Source organism: Mobula hypostoma, chromosome 18 (genome assembly GCF_963921235.1).
Source record: "Mobula hypostoma chromosome 18, sMobHyp1.1, whole genome shotgun sequence".
Lineage (NCBI taxonomy): Eukaryota > Metazoa > Chordata > Chondrichthyes > Myliobatiformes > Myliobatidae > Mobula > Mobula hypostoma.
The window spans coordinates 21241918-21263027 of NC_086114.1; the positions used below are offsets into that span (position 1 = coordinate 21241918).

Genomic DNA, 21110 nt, shown 5'->3' on the forward strand with positions numbered 1-21110 from the left:
AGGTCGACCAGGCGGTGGGGGGATACGGGGTTGTGGGGGGCGGGGTGGTGGTGCTACCTCCCTGAAATGAGTTTTTGCAGGGTGGGATGTCTGCATTCTAGTCTCATCCACATTGTCCTACACACTGCTCCAACACAGTCCAAGTTCCAGATATTGCACCTCATCTTTGTATGCACCAAGACAATGTTAAGTTTAATAATTTTCAGTAACCATTTTTTAAAACTCCAACTTCACAGATGTGGTACACCCTTTCTATCTCAATCCCCTTTTATTCTTATTTTTAAAGTTGAACCCTCGACAACTTTGGTATGCATCCTATTACACGTTCCTGCTGTTATCTCCACTCTTTCCACTCTCCGCAATTTAAACATATTTACTTCTATTCTTTTCCAATTCTCCAGTATCCTTGACCTCAAATATTCACTCTATTTCTCTCCTCAGTGATGCTGTTTCCTATATTATTTTGGTTTTGGTGACATTGCAACAGTATTAATATTAATATAAATCATTATTACAGGTAGTATGTAAATGCAAGATGCTGTTGTAAAGGCACAATAGCAATATTCATACTAGAAAGTTACACAGCACAGAAACAGACCCTTCGGCCCAACAGTTCCATACTGGCTAAACCATTTGTCAGCGTCAGGCAACCGTTGGAAACGCACAAATCACCACAAAGTCGGGATCATACGGCAAGGCTGTGACGTTGCTTACGTAATGTCGTCACGAACGGAGACTTGGACGTCACGGTCGGCAGGTCATGGTTAGTGCGCATGTGATCTCAGCTGGCTGGGAAGTGGGCGGAAGGGTTTGAGTGTTGGAACGAGAGGGACGTTTTTTAGAGTCGGACATCGAGCGCATGATAACATGGAGGGGTTTGCAGAGAGGAAACAAGACCGGTTGCCGCAGGACACTGTTTGTTACAAGCTCTACCTCAACAGCAAGGTTTCGTCTTCGGATCCCCAAGCTTGTAAGGATATGTTGGAGCGACTTTTGGAGCAAATAGTGGCTCGCTTGGCTCTGTTGTCTACGGGGTACATCTGGAACAACCAGGCCTTCAGTCTGAAATACACAGCGGCCCGGGGTGAGTGGACTATCTCCAGGAGGGAGTTCTGCCCGGAGTTTTTCATGCTTCATGCACAACACTTTCATGGTGCAGCTGCATTTGTTTAGTATTCTTGGATCCTTCCTCTCTTCCAGCCATATTATACTATGGGTTTTCTCTCCACAGGCATTACCTGATCTGACAATTACAAACCAAAAATCAGATTTTATCTTGCATTTCCAAATACCGTACTTTTTTATTTATGCAGACAGACTTCATGACGTACACATTGGTCAGGACGTCAAAATCTTTCAGTGGATGATGCATCAACACTGGCAGAATATAATTATGGTGCAGGGTTTCCATTGTAAAGGAGATGTAAGAATGTGCAGTTACACCATGAAAAGAAAGTGGGGTATATCTTCAACAATATGCAGTTATCCTCCTTTGGCTGAAAATTACATTATTTCCCAGCGTTTGATTCCATGGGAGGTAACTATAGTAAATAAGGTTGTAATGTAGTATAAATTGATAGTACTCTTGCCTCTGAATTGAGTTCAATTTTCTCCAGAGACTTTAGCACAAGAATCTAAAGTGATTCTACTGAAGCAGTGAGAGAGTTTTGCACTTTCAGAGCTACCTTTAGTTATTAAATTGAAGTTATCTATTCTCTCAGTATATTCAATATTGTGTTACTTAGCAGAGGTGTAGGAGGCCTTGCAGTGGTGCATAAAGTCATGAGGAGCGCAGATGAGGTTAAAGCACAGGCTTTTTTTCCTAACGAAAGGGAAACAAAAAAATATAAAAGGACCTGAGGAGCAACAACTTTGTGCAGAGGCTGGTGTATGTATGTAAATGGAAGAAGTGCTGGAGGCAAGATTGTTCCAGATACACATCACCCTGTGCATGAAGTTGCTTCTCAGGTCCCTTTTAAACTTTTCCTTTCTCACCTTGTATCTGTGCTCTCTTAACAATGTAAATGACATGCAGACAGGTACATGGGTTGGAAATGTTTAGAGAAATGAGTTAAGAGTTAGGCAAATGGGAGAAGCTTAGATGGGGGCCTTGATCGATATGGATGAGTTAGGCTAATGGGCCTGTTTCTGTGCTATATTATTCTGTGGCTTTATGTATTTCTAGCATTAGTTTCAACAGGGAGTTGAGAAAGAAAAACTCTTATTTGGAATACTTGTTTGAGATGAGAGAAGTAAGAGAAGGTGACACTCAAAGACTTTTTTTCGTAGTTGTGCATTCTTGTATCCTTTCTTGCTAAGAACTATAAATAGGAAAAACTCTTGTCTGCTCCAACATTCAGTAATCATGGTGGATTTATCAGTGCCTCTTTCCTGTACTAAATGCATATTATTTCCTTTAAACTCTAGCAATCTGTCAGCTTCTGTCTTCGTTATGTTCAGAAATTGAACTCCCACAGTTGTCTTGAGGAAATCTGAAGGTTCACTGCTCTATGGATGAATGATTTTTATTATGAGACAGGCTCTTTTTTAAATTAACCTCTGAGAATCATCTGTCCTGTCACACACTGTCAATAGTTTGACTCAATCCTCTAATCTCTAGAAGAGACTAGGCCCAGCCTACGTAATTTCTGTTCACAGGATCCCCAGTCCGTTCTAGCAATCACTATGGTGAATTGCACTCAGTCTATATTAAGATTATCTAGAGAGGCCAGACCTATGCACAATATTTGCAGATGCATTCTCACTAGAATCTAATATTTTTTTTTAGATGTCCATGTTTCTTATACTGTAATCCTCATGCAGTAAAGGTTAGCATTCTGTTTTCCTTCCCAATTGCTTTCTATACCTGTAAGCATTAATTGATTCACATACAAAGACAGGTTCATCTGAACACTCTTAACTTTTTATTCTCAATTCATCTTTTAAACAAAAAGAAATTGTGCTTTATACAGTACATAAGAAAAACTATCCTATTCCTTATTTTGATTCCCTTCTTATCTCTTCTCCTCCCTCGGGTGCTCCTCCTCCTTCCCTTTCTCCCATGGTCCACTGTTCTTTCGTATCAGATTCCCTCTTAAGCCTTTTCCACCTATCACCTCCCAGCTTCTCACTTCACCCCCATTTCCCCTACTTGCCTATCTTCCCCCTCGTCTGGCTTCACCTATCACCTTCCAGCTTGCATTCCTTCCCCTCCCACCACCACCTTATTTTGGCTTCTTCTCACTTCCTTTCCAGTCCTGACGAAAGGTCTCTGCCTGAAACATCAGCTCTCTGATGCTGCCTGACCTGCTGAGTTCCTCCAGCATTTTGTGTGTGTAACTAGATTTCCATCCAGCATCTGTAGAATTGTTGGTGTTTGTACTTTTTTTTGGCAATGTGAGTGACTTTGCTGTATCTTGTGTACAAGTCAATCTTTCTTTATGATGCACTTAGATTTTTTAGATTATGAAGACACGCAGTCCTCTTTTATTGTCATTTAGTAATACATGCATTAAGAAATGATACAATATTTCCTCCGGTGTGATATCACAGAACACAGGACAGACCAGGACTGAAAAAATTAACAAAACCACATAATTATAGCATATAGTTACAACAGTGCAACAATACCATAACTTGAAGAACAGTCCATGGCACAGTAAAAAGTTCAAAGTCTCTCAAATGTCCCACATCTCACGCAGACGGGAGAAGGAAGAAAAACTCTCCCTGCCATGCCCGACCACAGTCCAACTCTGAGATGGCCAATAACTTTGGTTCTAATTCTGAAAATTTAGTATTAAGAGTCATTTTGATCCTCCATATCTTAATGCATTTAAAATATAATGGAAGTCTATTCATTTTAGGAGACATTCCTGCCCATATCGGTGGTATGACGAACTTTGGTGATAATGTGGATGACGAATGGTTTATTGTGTACCTTATTCAACAGGTCACCAAAGAGTTCCCTGACTTGGTGGCAAGGTATGCATTTTCTCATTACTAATCAGTAAGAAATAAAATTTGAAACAGAGTAAGAGATAGCTCCTTGTAATTCAAAGTAACATGAAACATTTGTTTTTGCAATCAGCATAGATGATGATGATGGAGACTTCTTGTTGATAGAGGCTGCCAAATATCTTCCCAAGTGGTTGAACCCTGAAACCAGTGTGAACCGCGTAAGAAACCTTTCATTTTATCTCACCAATTTTCTCACTGATGAAGGCTATGGGTCATGTTGAGCCTTCCAGTGGCTTAGTGAAATAACATTTTTCATGTGCGTATCTAGGATTGGATTTAATTTCTAATTTTGGTAGGGTAGTAACATGAAAATGCTTCCGGGCCAATAGTTATCTCTTGCTCAACTTCTGGTAATGTGATCATTGACATGGTATTGGTGGGAACTTCTTGTATGCTATTTTGGCTACCACATTTCCAACATTACAACAGTTTTGCCACATCAATGAATCTTAAAGGGTATGGTGTGAAAGGATATTTGTATAATATGTAAATCTTTTTTCTATTTTATGTCATATCATGTTATTTTCTGTTAAAAGGATAATCTTGTACAATTTTACACACAACAAAGTGCAGAAACAGCAATTTGGTCATGATCAATGTTGAACAGTGGGATTTTTAGTCTCAAAAATGTACATTAATACCGGTAAACCTTAAGAACTGTTGGTAACTAAATTTTTAATCCAGATTAATATTTTCAAAGGAATATCTAGTCCTAAAATGATGGTTAAAATGATTGTTGAGATATTTTATCCAAATTGTTTGATAGCATTGCTCATGGACCAATCAATATGGTGTGCATCTCTTGCAATGAATGTTTCTCTCTCTTTCTCCCTTGCAACTGGTCTTACCAGCATTGTCCCTTTAGGAATATTCTTTTGTTCCCAGCTGTCTCTTTTCATAGGAAATTTAGATTTATTGTTTTTATTCTTTAGGTATATTTCTATCATGGATATTTACACATCATCCCACTACCTCAGAACCCAGGGGAACTGACATGGTTACCAGCTGGCAATCCTACCATCCCTCAGGTCCTCACCCTGCTCCCCGCTCATTCAGAAAGGTGTCTGGCAGCAGAGCCCATTCGCAAAGCTATAAACAGACGTATACAAAGGTAATTAGTTCTCAGTCTTTATTGATTCATTAGAGCAAAACGTAATTTTTGGTATGAAGGAAGAACAAGAAACACAGCTTTAAAGAAATCTTGTAGTGAAAGATCCTCTTCCACTACAAAATCCACAGAGGTAGTTCCTCTCCCATGGCTGGGTTCTTAGTGTCAGCTAACCACTTACAATGTTTGCATTTTAGGACAGATCCAGAAATTCAAGCCATTTTTGAACCTCGCTGATTAGATGTTTTTATATAGAATAACTGCTGATTAATCTTGCATTGATTATTGTGCATAGGGAGTCAAATTCAGGTTGAATTTCAAGTAAAAATGATAAATCCTGGTACATGGTAGCAACTAGTTTTCTAAAGCCATTAATAAGAGAGGTTAATTTTCCAATTGCATTCTAATGAAAAGAACACAAGGATGTACATGGCAAGAAAGTTATGGTCAGCACTTTTACAATATTTTGACTTTTTTACCAATTCTACTGTCAATTTTGTTTTCTAGAATTCCCATCATTATTCCCCTTTTCCCATCTGATGATGCTAGTGAACAATATTGTTCCCCAGTCAGAGCATCAATCTCTGTCCCTCTTGACATTAGTGCTGATAAAACCAGTTGCTTATTTTCACTGTGTTCAGTCAGTTTTAAGCCAAAATCTAAATGCTGCTGTGCGTTGTGAGAAATTTGAAAGCTGTGTTTGGCAGCTTGCTGTTCAGAGTTTAGGGTATATTGATTGCAGAAGAAAGTGGGTACTGAATTAACTCACTGAAAACTGACTGATCATCTACTTAGTGCTAATGAGCTCTTCGTATACAGACACAACAACAGTTGTCTTTACTGCTCAGTGAGCTATAATGTTGATTAGGTCATAGGATATTAATCTTTCAGATATATTTGGAATAATTCTTTTAAGTTGGAAAGATTGAGAATCATTTTACCTCCTTTTTCTTGGCTGATACTACTTTGTCTTGTGCAGTTATCCAGAAAAGATTCACAATGATCAACACCGAGCTTGCTGCTATGTTCCAGCAGGTATAGCTGCGGTGCTGAAGCGTCGTCCAGATCTCTTGGCGCCTGCTATCCAGGCCTTCTACCTACGTGATCCTTTTGACCTCCGTGCTTGCCGTTCCTTTAAGGTCTTTCGCCCTGAGACACGTGTGATGGCTCTGGTAAGGATCTCCATTGAACACTGAACAGTTTTTTTAAGATGTCTCATGGGAACGTGCAGTACTGAGGTAAATTATACCCTAAAATTTCTTGGCATGTTGAGTATTTCTTATTTGGACACTTACTAACTTATAGAAAAATTGTTGTTGTTCTACTTGAGCAGAGAAAGCTGAACAGAAGGATGAAAGTGATAAATAGGTAATACATAATTTATAAAGAGAAAAATAAAAATTAGCCATGCTTAGCTGCAATAGCATCATTACTTAGATTTTTAAATGATTGGCAAAGGAGGCAGATGGTTTCTTTCTTTAAATATATAGTGTTGTGTTCTAGAACATGTTTCTCAATTTTCAAAGGGAAATTAAATAGGTGGCCAGATGAGCCCCATATCTAACAAAGTAGGTTTCTAACAGAACATGCTGGCATTTGAGAGAGTCCAGAAGTGGTTTATAAGAATGATCCCAGGAGTGAAAGGGTTAACACATGAGTATTTGATGGCTCTGGGCCTGTACTCACTGAAGTTTAGAAACCTACCAAACATTGAAAGGCGTGGAGAGAGAGAGAGAGAGGATGGTTTCATTAGTCTAACATCAGAGGGCACAACCCTAGAATAGATAGGCATGCCTTTAGATCAAAGATGACAAAGAATTTCTGTATCCAGAGGGTGATAAATTTGTGATCATTGCCACAGATGGCTGTAGAGGTGAAGTAATTTGATATATTTATAGTTGGTGGGTTTTTGATTAGTAGGGGCATTGAAAGTTACTGGGAGAAGGCAGGAGAATAGGATTGCAAGGGAAAATAAATAAGCCGTGGTCAAATAGTGGAGCAAATGATGGGACAAATGGGAATTCTGCTCCTATGTCATATGGTCTTGTGTACCTGGGTACAGTGAAAACTTGCATACTCTTCATACAGAATAGTTCTACCAAGGTTTGGTACAAACACACTGAGCAGAATTGCTATCTCAGTGCATGGCAGGTACGCTTATGGTATCATTTTGTGAGGGACGGGCCTGCACAATGTGCACCTACTGCCAGATTAAATCTTGAAGCTATAGATAATGACACTTACAATATCACCAATGTCTGAGGGAAATTTGCGTGATCCTGGCTTTGTATAACCAAGACAGGAATATAACATGTTTAATTTGTTCTTTTTATTTTCTCTTTCCCATCAATCTGATTAAATATGTGGAGAGGAAATAAAGTAAAACATTTGATTCAATGGCAGGGGAGAAAAAGATTGTTAGAAATTGTTATTGCATGTGAGGAATGTGAATATATACTTCCAGAATTATTAATCAAAGGGGGGAGAGCTCTTCAGTTTACTACAATTCACTACAACCTTTCTTTTTCTAGGTGACTTTTACAAAATGTCTGTATGCTCAACTACAGCAGCAGCAGTTTGTGCCAGATAGACGGAGTGGTTATGTGCTGCCAACACAATCTGACCGGAACTTCAAAGCACATTCACTTGGCATGAAACTGGTAGGAAATGCTGAATGTAAATATTTTAGTATTTGTTTACTGTAAAAATGAGTTTTCGCTATTTGGTATGCTATCATGAGCAACTTAGTTGTAATAGAAAGATTCAGAAAACATATACAGTGCCTGTAAAAAGTATTCAACCCCCCCCCCCGTAAGTTTTCATGTTTTATTGTTTTACAATATTAAACCGCAATGGATTTAATTTTTTTTGACACTTTTTTTAACAGAAAAAGACAAGTGAAAGCAGATCTCTACAAAGTGATCTAAATTAATTACAAATATAAAGCACAAAATAATTGCATATGTATTCACCCCCTTCAAATCAGTATTTAGTAGATGCAATTACAGCCTTGATCCTGTGTGGATAGGACTCTATCAGCTTTGCAGATCTGGACACTACAATTTTTCCCCATTCTTCTTTACAAAACTGGTCAAGTTCTGTCAGATTGCGTGGGGATCATGAGTGAACAGCCCTTTTCAAGTCCAGCCAAAAGTTGTCAGTGTGTTTTTGATGTGTGGTGTTTGGCTTACACCAAATATAGCATTTAGTCTGATGGCCACAAAGCTCAATTTTGGTTTAATCAGACCATAGAGCCTTCTTCCAGCTGATTTCACAGAACCTCCCACGTGCTTTCCGGCAAATTCTAGCTGGGATTTCATGAGCTCTTTTTTCAACAGTGGTTTTCTCTTTGCCAGCCTCTCATAAAACTGCGACTGGTGAAGCACCCAGGCTACAGTTGTTGTATGTAAAATCTCACTCATCTCAACTACTGAAGCTTGCAACTTCTCCAGAGCTGTCATAGGTCGCTTGGTGGCCTCGCTCGCTAGACCTGATCTTGCACGGACACTCAGTTTTTGAGGATAGCCTGCTGTAGGCAGTTCTACAGCTGTGCCATATTATTTCCATTTCTTGATGATTGACTTAACTGTACTCCCAGGGATATTCAGTGACTTGGAAATTTCTTGTATCCATCTCCTGACTTGTACTTTTCAATAACCTTTTCGCAGAGTTGCTTGGCGTTTTCTTTTGTCTTCATGGTCTAATTTTTGCCAGGATATTAACTCACCAGAAGTTGTACTTTATAGATACAGATGTATTTTTACTATAAGTAATTGAAGCACCTTGACTACACAGAGGTCTCCAAAAACAGAACTCCACTTAACTAATTATGTGACTTCTAAAACCAATTGGCTGCACCACTGATGATTTGGTGTCATATTAAATGGGGGTGAATACTTGTGCAATCGATTATTTTGCATTTGCAATTAATTTAGATCTCTTTATGAAGATCTGTTTTCACTTTGATACGAAAGTCTTTTTCTGTTGCTCAGTATGAAAAAAGGCAAATTAAATCTACTGTGATTCAATGTTGTAAAACAATAAAGCATGAAAACTTTCAGGGAGGGTGAATACTTTTTATAGGCACCTGTATATGGGGCAAAATGGTCAAAACAGGCTTAGAATGTTGAATCACGAGAGAGGCATTTTGTACAGAAGATAACTGAGGATTTACTTCATATGAGTGGGCAAAATTTTGGTGAACGGTATTACATAGAGGAAAGAGGGATTTTTATGCTCTTCAGTACGGGAATCCAAGAGTGAACTATTACCTAAATGGTGAAAGATTGCAGGTGAGTGAAGTACCAAGAAATCTAGATGTTCTTGTGCACGAATCACAAAAAATAGCAAGCAGATGTGGAACAACAGGAACTCTGCAGATGCTGGAAATTCAAGCCACACACATCAAAGTTGCTGGTGAACGCAGCAGGCCAGGCAGCATCTCTAGGAAGAGGTACAGTCGACGTTTCAGGCTGAGACCCTTCGTCAGGACTAACTGAAGGAAGAGTTAGTAAGAGATTTGAAAGGGGGAGGGGGAGATCCAAAATAATAGAAGACAGGAGGGGGAGGGATGGAGCCAAGAGCTGGACAGGTGATTGGCAAAGGGGATATGAGAGGATCATGGGACAGGAGTTCCAGGGAGAAAGACAAGGCGGTGGGGGGAACCCAGAGGATGGGTAAGGGTATAGTCAGAGGTACAGAGGGAGAAAAAGGAGAGTGAGAGAAAGAATGTATGTATAAAAATAAATAACGGATGGGGTACGAGGGGGAGGTGGGGCATTAGCGGAAGTTAGAGAAGTCAATGTTCATGCCATCAGGTTGGAGGCTACCCAGACAGAATATAAGGTGTTGTTCCTCCAGCCTGAGTGTGGCTTCATCTTTACAGTAGAGGAGGCCGTGGATAGACATATCAGAATGGGAATAGGATGTGGAATTAAAATGTGTGGCCACTGGGAGATCCTGCTTTCTCTGGCGGACAGAGAGTAGGTGTTCAGCAAAGCGGTCTCCCCGTCTGCGTCGGGTCTCACCAATATATAGAAGGCCACATCGGGAGCACCGGACGCAGTATATCACCCCAGTCGACTCACAGGTGAAGTGTCGCCTCACCTGAAAGGACTGTCTGGGGCCCTGAATGGTGGTAAGGGAGGAAGTGCTTACAAGGATAAGTGCCAGGAGGCAGATCAGTGGGGAGGGATGGGGGGGATGAATGGACAAGGGATTCGCGTAGGGAGCGATCCCTGCGGAAAGCGGGGGTGGGGGGAGGAAAGATGTGCTTAGTGGTGGGTTCCCGTTAGAGGTGGCAGAAGTTACGGAAAATAATATGTTGGACTCGGAGGCTAGTGGGGTGGTAGGTGAGGACCAGGGGTACCCTATTCCTAGTGAGGTGGCAGGAGGACAGAGTGAGAGCAGATTTGCGTGAAATGGGGGAGATGCGTTTGAGAGCAGAGTTGATGGTGGAGGAAGGGAAGCCCCTTTCTTTAAAAAAGGAGGACATTTCCCTCGTCCTAAATGAAAAGCCTCATCCTGAGAGCAGATGCGGCGGAGACGGAGGAATTGCGAGAAGGGGATGGCATTTTTGCAAGAGACAGGGTGAGAAGAGGAATAGTCCAGATAGCTGTGAGAGTCAGTAGGCTTATAGTAGACATCAGTGGATAAGCTGTCTCCAGAGATAGAGACAGAAAGATCTAGAAAGGGGAGGGAGGTGTCGGAAATGGACCAGGTAAACTTGAGGGCAGGGTGAAAGTTGGAGGCCAAGTTAATAAAGTCAACGAGCTCAGCATGCGTGCAGGAAGCAGCGCCAATGCAGTCGTCGATGTAGCGAAGGAAAAGTGGGGGACAGATACCAGAATAGGTACGGAACATAGATTGTTCCACAAAGCCAACAAAAAGGCAGGCATAGCTAGGACCCATATGGATGCCCATAGCTACACCTTTAGTTTGGAGAAAGTGGGAGGAGCCAAAGGAGAAATTATTAAGAGTAAGGACTAATTCTGCTAGACGGAGCAGAGTGGTGGTAGAGGGGAACTGATTAGGTCTGAAATCCAAAAAGAAGCGTAGAGCTTTGAGACCTTCCTGATGGGGGATGGAGGTATATAGGGACTGGACATCCATGGTGAAAGTAAAGCGGTGGGGGCCAGGGAACTTAAAATCATCGAAAAGTTTAAGAGCGTGAGAAGTGTCACGAACATAGGTAGGAAGGGATTGAACAAGGGGGGGATAAAACCGTGTCGAGGTATGCAGAAACTAGTTCGGTGGGGCAGGAGCAAGCTGAGACAATAGATCTGCCAGGACAGGCAGGTTTGTGGATATTGGGTAGGAGGTAGAAACGGGAAGTGCGAGGTGTGGGAACTATAAGTTTGGTAGCAGTGGATGGGAGATCCCCTGAGCGGCTAAAGTCGGTGATGGTGTGGGAGACAATGGCTTGGTGCTCCTTAGTGGGGTCACGATGGAGGGGTAAATAAGAGGAGGTATCTGCGAGTTGTCGCTGTGCCTCGGCAAGGTAGAGGTCAGTACGCCAGACTACAACAGCACCCCCCTTATCGGCGGGTTTAATAATAAGGTTAGGATTAGTGCAGAGGGAGTGGAGAGCAGAGCATTCCGAAGGAGTGAGGTTGGAATGGGAACAAGGTGTGGTGAAGTCGAGACGGTTGATGTCCCATCGGCAGTTAGCGATAAAGAGATCCAGAGCAGGCAGAAGACCAGAGTGGGGTGGATAAAGAGATCCAGAGCAGGCATTCCCTTGTCCATTCGTCCCCCCCATCCCTCCCCACTGATCTCCCTCCTGGCACTTATCCTTGTAAGCGGAACAAGTGCTACACATGCCCTTACACTTCCTCCCTTACCACCATTCAGGGCCCCAGACAGTCCTTCCAGGTGAGGCGACACTTCACCCGTGAGTCGGCTGGGGTGATATACTGCGTCCGGTGCTCCCGATGTGGCCTTCTATATATTGGCGAGACCCAACGCAGACTGGGAGACCGCTTTGCTGAACACCTACGCTCTGTCCACCAGAGAAAGCAGGATCTCCCAGTGGCCACACATTTTAATTCCACATCCTATTCCCATTCTGATATGTCTATCCACGGCCTCCTCTACTGTAAAGATGAAGCCACACTCAGGTTGGAGGAACAACACCTTATATTCCGTCTGGGTAGCCTCCAACCTGATGGCATGAACTTCTCTAACTTCCGCTAATGCCCCACCTCCCCCTCGTACCCCATCCGTTATTTATTTTTTATTTTCACACATTCTTTCTCTCACTCTCCTTTTTCTCCCTCTGTCCCTCTGAATATACCCCTTGCCCATCCTCTGGGTCCCCCCCCCTTGTCTTTCTCCCTGGGCCTCCTGTCCCATGATCCTCTCATATCCCTTTTGCCAATCACCTGTCCAGCTCTTGGCTCCATCCCTCCCCCTCCTGTCTTCTCCCATCATTTTGGATCTCCCCCTCCCCCTCCCACTTTCAAATCTCTTACTAACTCTTCCTTCAGTTAGTCCTGACAAAGGGTCTCGGCCCGAAACATCGACTGTACCTCTTTCGAGAGATGCTGCCTGGCCTGCTGCGTTCACCAGCAACTTTGAAGCAGATGTGGAAAGTAATTTGAAAAGCAAATGGCATTTGTGATAAGAAGATTGAGGATTAAAAGTAAAGAAGTATTGTTACAGTGATACAAAATACTGGTGAGGTCTGGAGAACTGTGCTAAGATTTCATCGTCTTATTTAAGAAGGGGATATACTGACATTGGAGATGCACTACACTATCTCTTAGGATGATAGGGTTCTCCTGTTACAAGTGGCTTTAGAAATAATATCTAAATTATTCGGTGTTTGGAAAAGTTGAGGGTTAATCTTATGGAAATATTTGATCCTAAGGGTAAATGTCAAAGATGTTCGCACTAATGGAAAAAATCTCAAACAAGGGATCACGTTTACAGGATTCAGGGGCAATCACTTAAAGCTTAAGTACATCTTGAAGAAGATGGTCAATCTCTGGAATTCTCCACCTTAGAAGATTGCAGACTGTAGATCATTGGAGGTACTCAAAGAAATTGATAAATGTTTTTTGAAAGGTTGGGAAATCGAGGGTTATGGTGAACTGGCATAGAAGAGATGAGATCCAGAACATATCTGCAATGATCAGATTAAATAAAAGGAGGCCAAGAAGCATACAGATGCTCCTCTTGTGCTGTTTTTAATATCCATAATTAATATTCAAAACCTGTCATTCTGATTTTGGTTAATTAATTCTCCGGGGATTCCAGCATATGAAAAATGAGGCTCTGAAATGACTGGAGAGACAAGATGAGCATATTTATAAATTCTTTGACCCACCTCAAACTGGTTCACTTGACCATTCTTTGATATTTTGTTGTCCAGCTGCCTCTTAAGTTAGTTTGTTTATTGCACTTTTGATGTCATGTGACTTTGGAATAGTTAACTATAAATATTATTTACTCTATTTTGCTCCCTTTTCTAGGCCCATGGTTTTGAAATCCTGGTTTCCAAATGCTCCCAACCCTTGTCTAGTTTTACAGCTGGAAATTCTGTCTCCAATGACCCCCTCTGGGAAGGGTTTCTAAACAGTCTAAAGAAAAATGCCTATTTCAGGGTAAGAACTAAAGCTGTTGCCATTCATTGTGAGATGTGTCTTTGCATATCATGCTGTTGGAATGTTGCAGATGAGCTGATTGGACTAAATTGCAGTGAACAACTTTTCTGCAGAGTTTTTATATTAATTTCACAAGCTTTTAAAGGCATTTGAGATCATTGGCTACGTTTCACATTGGTTGTTTCTGCTCAATAAAAGTGTGTGTATGTGTGTGTTTTATATAGTCAGTAGTAACTAATTTGTAAATGAAGCACGAGGCATAAATGCATTGGTGAAACACCATATGAGAACTGAAGGCTGCATAAGTTAACATTTTACCATGTGTCTCAGGTGGTTGTGGGCTGAATAATATGTAAAGATATTTCAGTGACTTCAGCAACTAAATGTATTGAAGACTACTGTGGAGCATGTGCTTATCAATACATATGAATTGGCTGTGACACTAGTATAAATCTGCAATTGAGCTCGAACAGGAGCAGGTGTTCTTGCATATTTGCTTTACAGCTACTTATGACTTGATCACAGTTTAAGGCTGCAATCAAAATAGACTACGCAGATATATCAAACTTCTTTACATTTGCATCACTGCTGAGGCAATTTTTTTAAACAATCTTATTAAAACTTATTGGTGACTTCTATTTTTAATTCTATGCTAAAATTCACCTAAATAAATGTTAAAATTCATTTAAAGGCTTTGTCACCTTGAGAGCATGCAAACTTGTGTTTTGTAACTTCAGGACATTATACTAATCTTCAAAGGAAGACGCAGGCCCTGAAATAAGGGTGTAACTTCATCTTTAAGCGAGGCGCTATGTATGACATGGTAGCATGCTGACATATACAATTAACGTATTTTTACCTATAACCCATAATTAAACAAATGAACGCTTAATCAACCAATATATACAAGATCACTCAAATATTATTGAAATATTAAATACATAACACAGACGTTGCAGATTTAGATCTGTGAAGGTCATTGTGGCTGCAGAAAAGTTTTGAGCTATTGGCAGCAAAAAGATGGTAAACTCAGCCCACATGTCTGAAGGCTAGTTTAATTTTTAATAGCAACGACATGAGAATTTTTGTGTTTATCTTTGATAGGGAGAGCTGGAAGGTTCAGTACGGTATAAAGAATTGCTCCAAATGGCAGAGATTTACTTCCAACAGTCTGTCACCAGACCTAAAAGGTACAGCACTAGATTAATACCCTGTGTACAGAAGTACATAAACAGGACTGAAATTCAGACCATGAGACTCTGATCTAAGCATCCTAACCTCATTAAAATCATAGCCAGGACAAAATGTTATTGCTCATTTTATTAAGTTCCTCCTCCATTTAGTTTCCAACAATTATCACTATGCAACCCTCTCTTCACTGACATCACTTTTCCTCGTAGCTGGGAATAATAGCCTTTCAACATAAGACCATAAGACAGAGGAAGTTTTGTCTGCCATTTTATCATGGCTCATCCATTTCCCTCTTAACCCCATTCTCCTGCCTTCTCTCCATAACCTTGCACTCCCTACTTAATCAAGAACCTATCAACTTCCACCCTAATTACCCCCAGTAACTTGGCCTCCACAGCAGCCTGTTGCAACGAATTCCACAGATTCAGCAGCCTCTGGCAAAAGAAATTTCTCTTCATCTCCATTCTAAATGGACATCCCTATTCTGAGGTTGTGTCCTCTGCTCCTTGACTCCCCCACTAGGAAATATCCTCTCCATATCCACTCTATCTAGACCAGGGGTCCCCAACCTTTTTTGCACTGCGGACCGATTTCATATTGACAATATTCTTGTGGACCGGCCGACCGGGGGTGGGGGGGGGTGGGTAGGGTTGCCAACGGACAAGAGTAGCAGTCAAAATGTTGGGGTTACCCTGAGAAAGACTACAATGACCATGAAGCCTTGCGCGGGCACCAGTGCGAATGCATGACTTGCGCATCCGTGTTCGTGCTGATTTCTTTTCTGCAAATTGTTTTTGCCAATTCTGTTCAGGGGGGTGGTGTTAATCACGACCGCAATATAGGTGATAAGTGACTAATACACTCAATTTCGTTTCTCAAAGGGTTTATCTATCGAATTTAATATTAAACACACAGCGCATATTTTACTCACATGAATATAGCTATAAGTCAATTATCAGGGGATCTTGAAGTAAGTGTTGACCGAACTTCCAGTAGAAGTGGTAGAGGTAGGTTCGATATTATCATTTAATGAAAAATTGGATAGGTATATGGACAGGAAAGGAATGGAGGGTTATGGGCTGAGTGCAGGTCGATGGGACTAGGTGAGAGTAACGTTCGGCACGAACTAGAGGGCCGAGATCGCCTGTTTCCGTGCTGTAATTGTTATATGGTTATATAAGTCAATAGCATCATAACATTTTAAGTAACATTTGGATATTAAACACACAACACATATTTTCCCCGTATGAACATATAAAATCATTGCAACACTCTAATATCGCTGAATCAGTGGGAGCCCCGGGCTTCTTTTCCTGCAACAAGACAGTCCCATCGAGGGGTGATGGGAGACAGTGATACTCGAAGGAGGTTCCTTATGTCCAGTCTGTTCCACAATTTAGTTTTCGTTGCATTCATTGCAGAGATATGTTGAAAATGGAAGCAACGTTTTCAGTGCTTTCGTGGCTATCTCAAGATAGTCAGCCTGGACTTTGATCCAGAATGCCGGCAGAGATGTAATGTCAAACATACTTTTCAGCCCGCCATCATTTGCAAGCTCGAGGAGTTGATCTCCTTCCCGCGCTGACATGGATGACGCGCAGGTAATGACCTCACGTGCATTCAAGCTCAACAGTGGGCGTGACAGGGAATGAGGAAAGGTGCAGCTGACTCATCTCGCCAAATCAAATCATTTCCTTGCGGCCCAATACCGATTCGCGGCCCGGTGGTTGGGGACCGCTGATCTAGATCTTACAACATTTGGTAAATATCAATGAGATTCCCCACTCATTCTTCTAAATTCCAATGAGTACAGGCCCAGAGCCATGTAACACTCCACATATTAAAAACGCTTTCATTCCTGGAGTCATTTTCGTGAACCTCCTTTGAACCCTCTCCAATATTAGCACATCCTTTCTCAGAAAAGGGGCCCAAAACCGCTCACAGTACTCCAAGTGAGGCTTCAGCAGTGGCCTATAAAGCTTCAGCGATACATGTTCTTATATTCTAGTCCTCCTGAAATGATTGCTAACAGTGCATTTATCTTCCATTTTGTCATAACATATTTAGACAGTGGGAGCTGTTTCCAAGTGATTGCTGATAAGAAACAGCAGATTAATTGGCAGACTTATTGGGGTCCAGCTGGAGAATACACCCCATGTTAACAGTTTGCTGTTTGTCCACCACCACCCCACCCATCACGTCTCATGCATTTCACTGACTACAGAGGCTGCATCAGTCGAAGCTGGCAATATACATGCAGGTTCATGTGTTAATGAGAGTATAAGAAATGGGCCATCTGTCCGATTGAGTCTGCTTTTGATTGCTAATCTATCTAATTCAATCTTAAATGTATATAATGAGGTTGCCTCTGCTGCGATCCCAAAAAGCTCTTTTGGCTAATTGCAAATTAAAACATCTGGAAGGCATCACAAAGATAGAATTGGCTACTTTTTGCATTCCTTTGCTACATTTGCTTTGCATGTTGACAGACCTCAGCTATGTTTACTGAAAAGGCCTAAAGGATTTTCAGACACAAAAACATACCACATAACTACAATATTTGTGTAGAATAGTGCACATAATAACCTCAGCTCTGGGGAATCTGAAATAATTCTGAATGGAAGGAGAAGTAGGTTTTATAGATGCTGACTTAACCTACCTAGATAACAAAGCTTTTTGAAGATGACAGTAGGGGGTGCTGGCAAGAGGAAGGAACTCACAATAGACTGTAGTTATGTATAAAGTGGTAGAAGAGTTTGAGTGAAAGGCTTGAGTAGGTGAGAATTTTGGTTATGATTAAATATGCACAATACCTAAGATTGATTTTTCTTAGCGTTAACTGAAAGCTAAACTTTAAAAACTAATTTTAATTTATATTAATAAAATTCTGGCAGTGTATTTATAATTTTGGCATTTATATTTTAAGCTTTCCAATGTTTCCAATTCATCAGCAATCTGATCCTATCTACAGTCTGATTTTATTTTTTGTGGGCATGTAATATCAATAACAAAAATATATATATTCTGCACCAAAAATTCAAGTTCTAATATTACCCTAAATCAGATGTTCGGTTTGAACTTTATTGTACGGCTCTAAGCACCAACTAGCACAGCTGCACCAGCTTCATATGACGTTGTATATCAATTCCAGACTGCAAATTCAGGCCTATTAACATTAATGAGTTTAAGAACAATAGTTGATATGGAGTGCATAATTTAAGGATAAGTATTCTAATATTACACAACTCTTCTACCAAGTTGTGAATGTTTGTCGTTGTTCTTTTTGACTATTCATTTTGATCTTCAGACACCAGTGATGGCCAACGCATTCTATTTGCTTCTCCACATTAATAAGTTATAGTTCATCCCTACTTGGGAGAACGCCTAGAATTGTGCCACTATTGTAAGTGTCTGAAAGCATCCAAGCTTAAAGAGAACTGTATTGTTACTGATGTGCTGCAGATGATATCCTATTTCTTCACCCTTGTTAATAATTGGTGAGAATAATACGTCAAATGGCAATGTACTGAAAATTTCCATTAGTTATGTTTATTACATTGGAAATTATTCCTAGTTAATGAACATTAATTATGGATTCTCACTAAGAGGCTACTAGAATTACTAATTGTCCATTAATACCTTTTCCTTTTGTTTAGTCATGCAGTCTTTTTTTTTCCTTCTCAGTTTATCTACTTCAAGCCCAGGGGAACAGATTATGCAGCTTTTGCAAACTCTGTCCTACAGTGTGGAAGAACTACAGAAAGAGGGGGAGAATCTCCCTCCAGAAGATGGTAAGTAATGTGTGTGTGAGTATCAATATCTGAGGAATTTGTTCAATCATAGAACCACTAACATACAAAGGGAGGCATTTTGGCTAATAGGGCCTTTGCAGTGCAATCCAGTTACCCTTTTTTGCCTCTTGACGTCTAAGATTTTAATCTTATTTATCCAGTTCTCAGTTAAAGACCATACTTTCAGGCCATGCATTGCAGATCGTAACCATACATTGTGATATGCAAGAAGAATTCTTCCTCATTCTGTTCATTTGTCAACCACTAAATTAATGATCTCAATATATTCTATTTAAACTTGTAAGATTTTCTAATCTTCATCAAACTTGCCACAGGGACGAGGATCCTAAGGATCAAATGTCTAAGGCACTCTTACAACTAGGAAACCCATGTTCAAGAGATGTAGTCCACAAATAGGAGGCAGGCCTTTCAGGATGAAGTTATGAAATGTTTGCAGATGGGGATATAAAGGTTTAGCATTCTAAAAAAAAATAAACTAATGCTAGGTTATTTTTTATTTTAAATAACTGATAGGTTGTTGATAACCAACTGTATGAGAGAATTTTGAAGCAAATAAGCTGATACCTTTAAGAGCAGGCTGGCAAGCACATAACAAAAAGAGGATAAATAAAATACACTGAGGAAAGAAGGTAGAATGCTCATGTTGAGATCACCACCACCAACAGCGCGAATGGCCCAATTGGATACTGTCTGTATTATATATCTTGTATACTGAGCAGTGGCAGTATCGTAGCCGATGAGGTTTACCCGAGGTGCGATTATTGCTTATTGAAAACTTTTCCAGAATGGGAGGATGTATGGGCAGCACAGTAGAATAGTGGTCTGTTAATGCAACTACAGACACAGCAACATGGGTTCAATTCTGCTGCTGTCTGGAAGGAGTTTGTACATTCTCTCTGTGACTGTATGTTTCCTCTGATTTCCTCCCTCATTCCAAAGGCCTAAGGATTAGGTTTAGCAAGTTGTGGACATGCTATGTTGGTGCCGGAACCATGGTGACACTTGTTCCGTTTCAAAGTAGTAAATCAAAACAGCTCCTGGTATGATACCAGGACAAGAATGCAGGAGGTAGGAGGAGGAAAAGTCTGGCTGGCCCCTCAAGCCTGTTCCTCATTTCATTATGTTCATTGGCTGATCTGCTCTAGGCCTCAGCTACTGTTCAGTGCCAATTCTTCATGACCCTCAATTCCCCAATCTTTTAAAAATGTATCTATTTCCTCTTTATATACCCCCAATGATCATGCTTCACAAATCTTTGGAGTAGAGAATTTGCCACCTTCTCCTTTCCCCCCACCCCCCATGTATGTCACAGTTTAAAATGACTCCCTCCATATCTTCTAACCATATTCTATCAATCAAGGCTCTTCCACAACATCTCAGTATCTACCTTGTCATGACTCCTCAAAATCTTAACATATTTCAGTAAGAGTACTGCTCATTCTACTAAGCGTCAAAGAATATAAATCTTGTTTCTTTAGCTCTTGATGGGAAAACCCTAGGAATAAATTTAAAGGATTTTATCTGGACTGTTTCCAATGCTAGTGAAGGTCTTCTCATAGATTTGGTTGTGTATGGATGGACTAACTCTGGCAATAGAACCATAGAATATTACGGCACAGAAACAGGCCTTTTGGCCCTTCTTGGCTGTGCCGAACCATTTTTCTGCCTAGTCCCACTGACCTGCACCTGGACCATATCCCTCAATACAACTTTGATCCATGTAGCTATCCAAGATTTTCTTAAATGTTGAAAGTGAGCCTGCACTTATCACTTCATCTGGCAGCTCATTCCACACTCCCACCACTCTCTGTGTGAAGAAACCCGACCCCCCCAATGTTCCCTTTAAACTTTTCTCCTTTCACCCTTAACCCATGTCCTCTGGTTCTTTTTCTCCCCTTGCCTCAGTGGAAAAAGCCTGCTTGCATTCACTCTATCTATACCCATCATAATTTTATATACCTCTATCAAATCTCCCCTCATTCTTCTACGCTCCAGGGAATAAAGTCCTAACCTATTCAACCTTTCTCTGTAACTCAGTTTCTCAAGTCCCGGCAACATCCTTGTAAACCTTCTCTGCACTCTTTCAACATTAATATCCTTCCTGTAATTTGGTGACCATAAATGTACACAATATTCCAAATTCGGCCTCACCAATGCCTTATACAACCTCACCATAACATTCCAAATCTTATACTCAATACTTTGATTTATAAAGGCTAATATACCAAAAGCTCTCTTTATGACCCTCTCTACCTGTGATGCCACTTTTAGGGAATTCTGTATCTGTATTCCCAGATTTCTCTCTTCTACTACACTCCTCAGTGCCCTACCATTTACCTTGTATGTTCTGCCTTGGTTTGTCCTTCCAAAGTGCAA

At 40.8% G+C, this 21110-nt stretch overlaps 1 protein-coding gene and 1 non-coding gene across 2 annotated transcripts in view; both read left to right on the forward strand.

Moving 5' to 3' along the window:
- The first annotated feature begins 798 nt into the window (after nucleotides 1-798).
- The window catches only part of ecd (ecdysoneless homolog (Drosophila)), a 31349-nt gene continuing 11037 nt past the window's right edge, over nucleotides 799-21110 (forward strand). Inside the window, exons 1-9 of the mRNA XM_063070537.1 lie at nucleotides 799-1084; nucleotides 3864-3981; nucleotides 4088-4175; nucleotides 4950-5128; nucleotides 6105-6297; nucleotides 7657-7785; nucleotides 13600-13731; nucleotides 14836-14921; nucleotides 18607-18713. Of these exons, the coding sequence (XP_062926607.1) occupies nucleotides 868-1084; nucleotides 3864-3981; nucleotides 4088-4175; nucleotides 4950-5128; nucleotides 6105-6297; nucleotides 7657-7785; nucleotides 13600-13731; nucleotides 14836-14921; nucleotides 18607-18713 (1249 nt within the window). The 5' untranslated portion in view covers nucleotides 799-867. The remainder of the gene's footprint in view (nucleotides 1085-3863; nucleotides 3982-4087; nucleotides 4176-4949; nucleotides 5129-6104; nucleotides 6298-7656; nucleotides 7786-13599; nucleotides 13732-14835; nucleotides 14922-18606; nucleotides 18714-21110) is intronic.
- On the forward strand, nucleotides 19442-19523 carry LOC134358643 (U4 spliceosomal RNA). Its single transcript, XR_010020912.1, has one exon. It is a non-coding gene; the product is annotated as a U4 spliceosomal RNA (small nuclear RNA).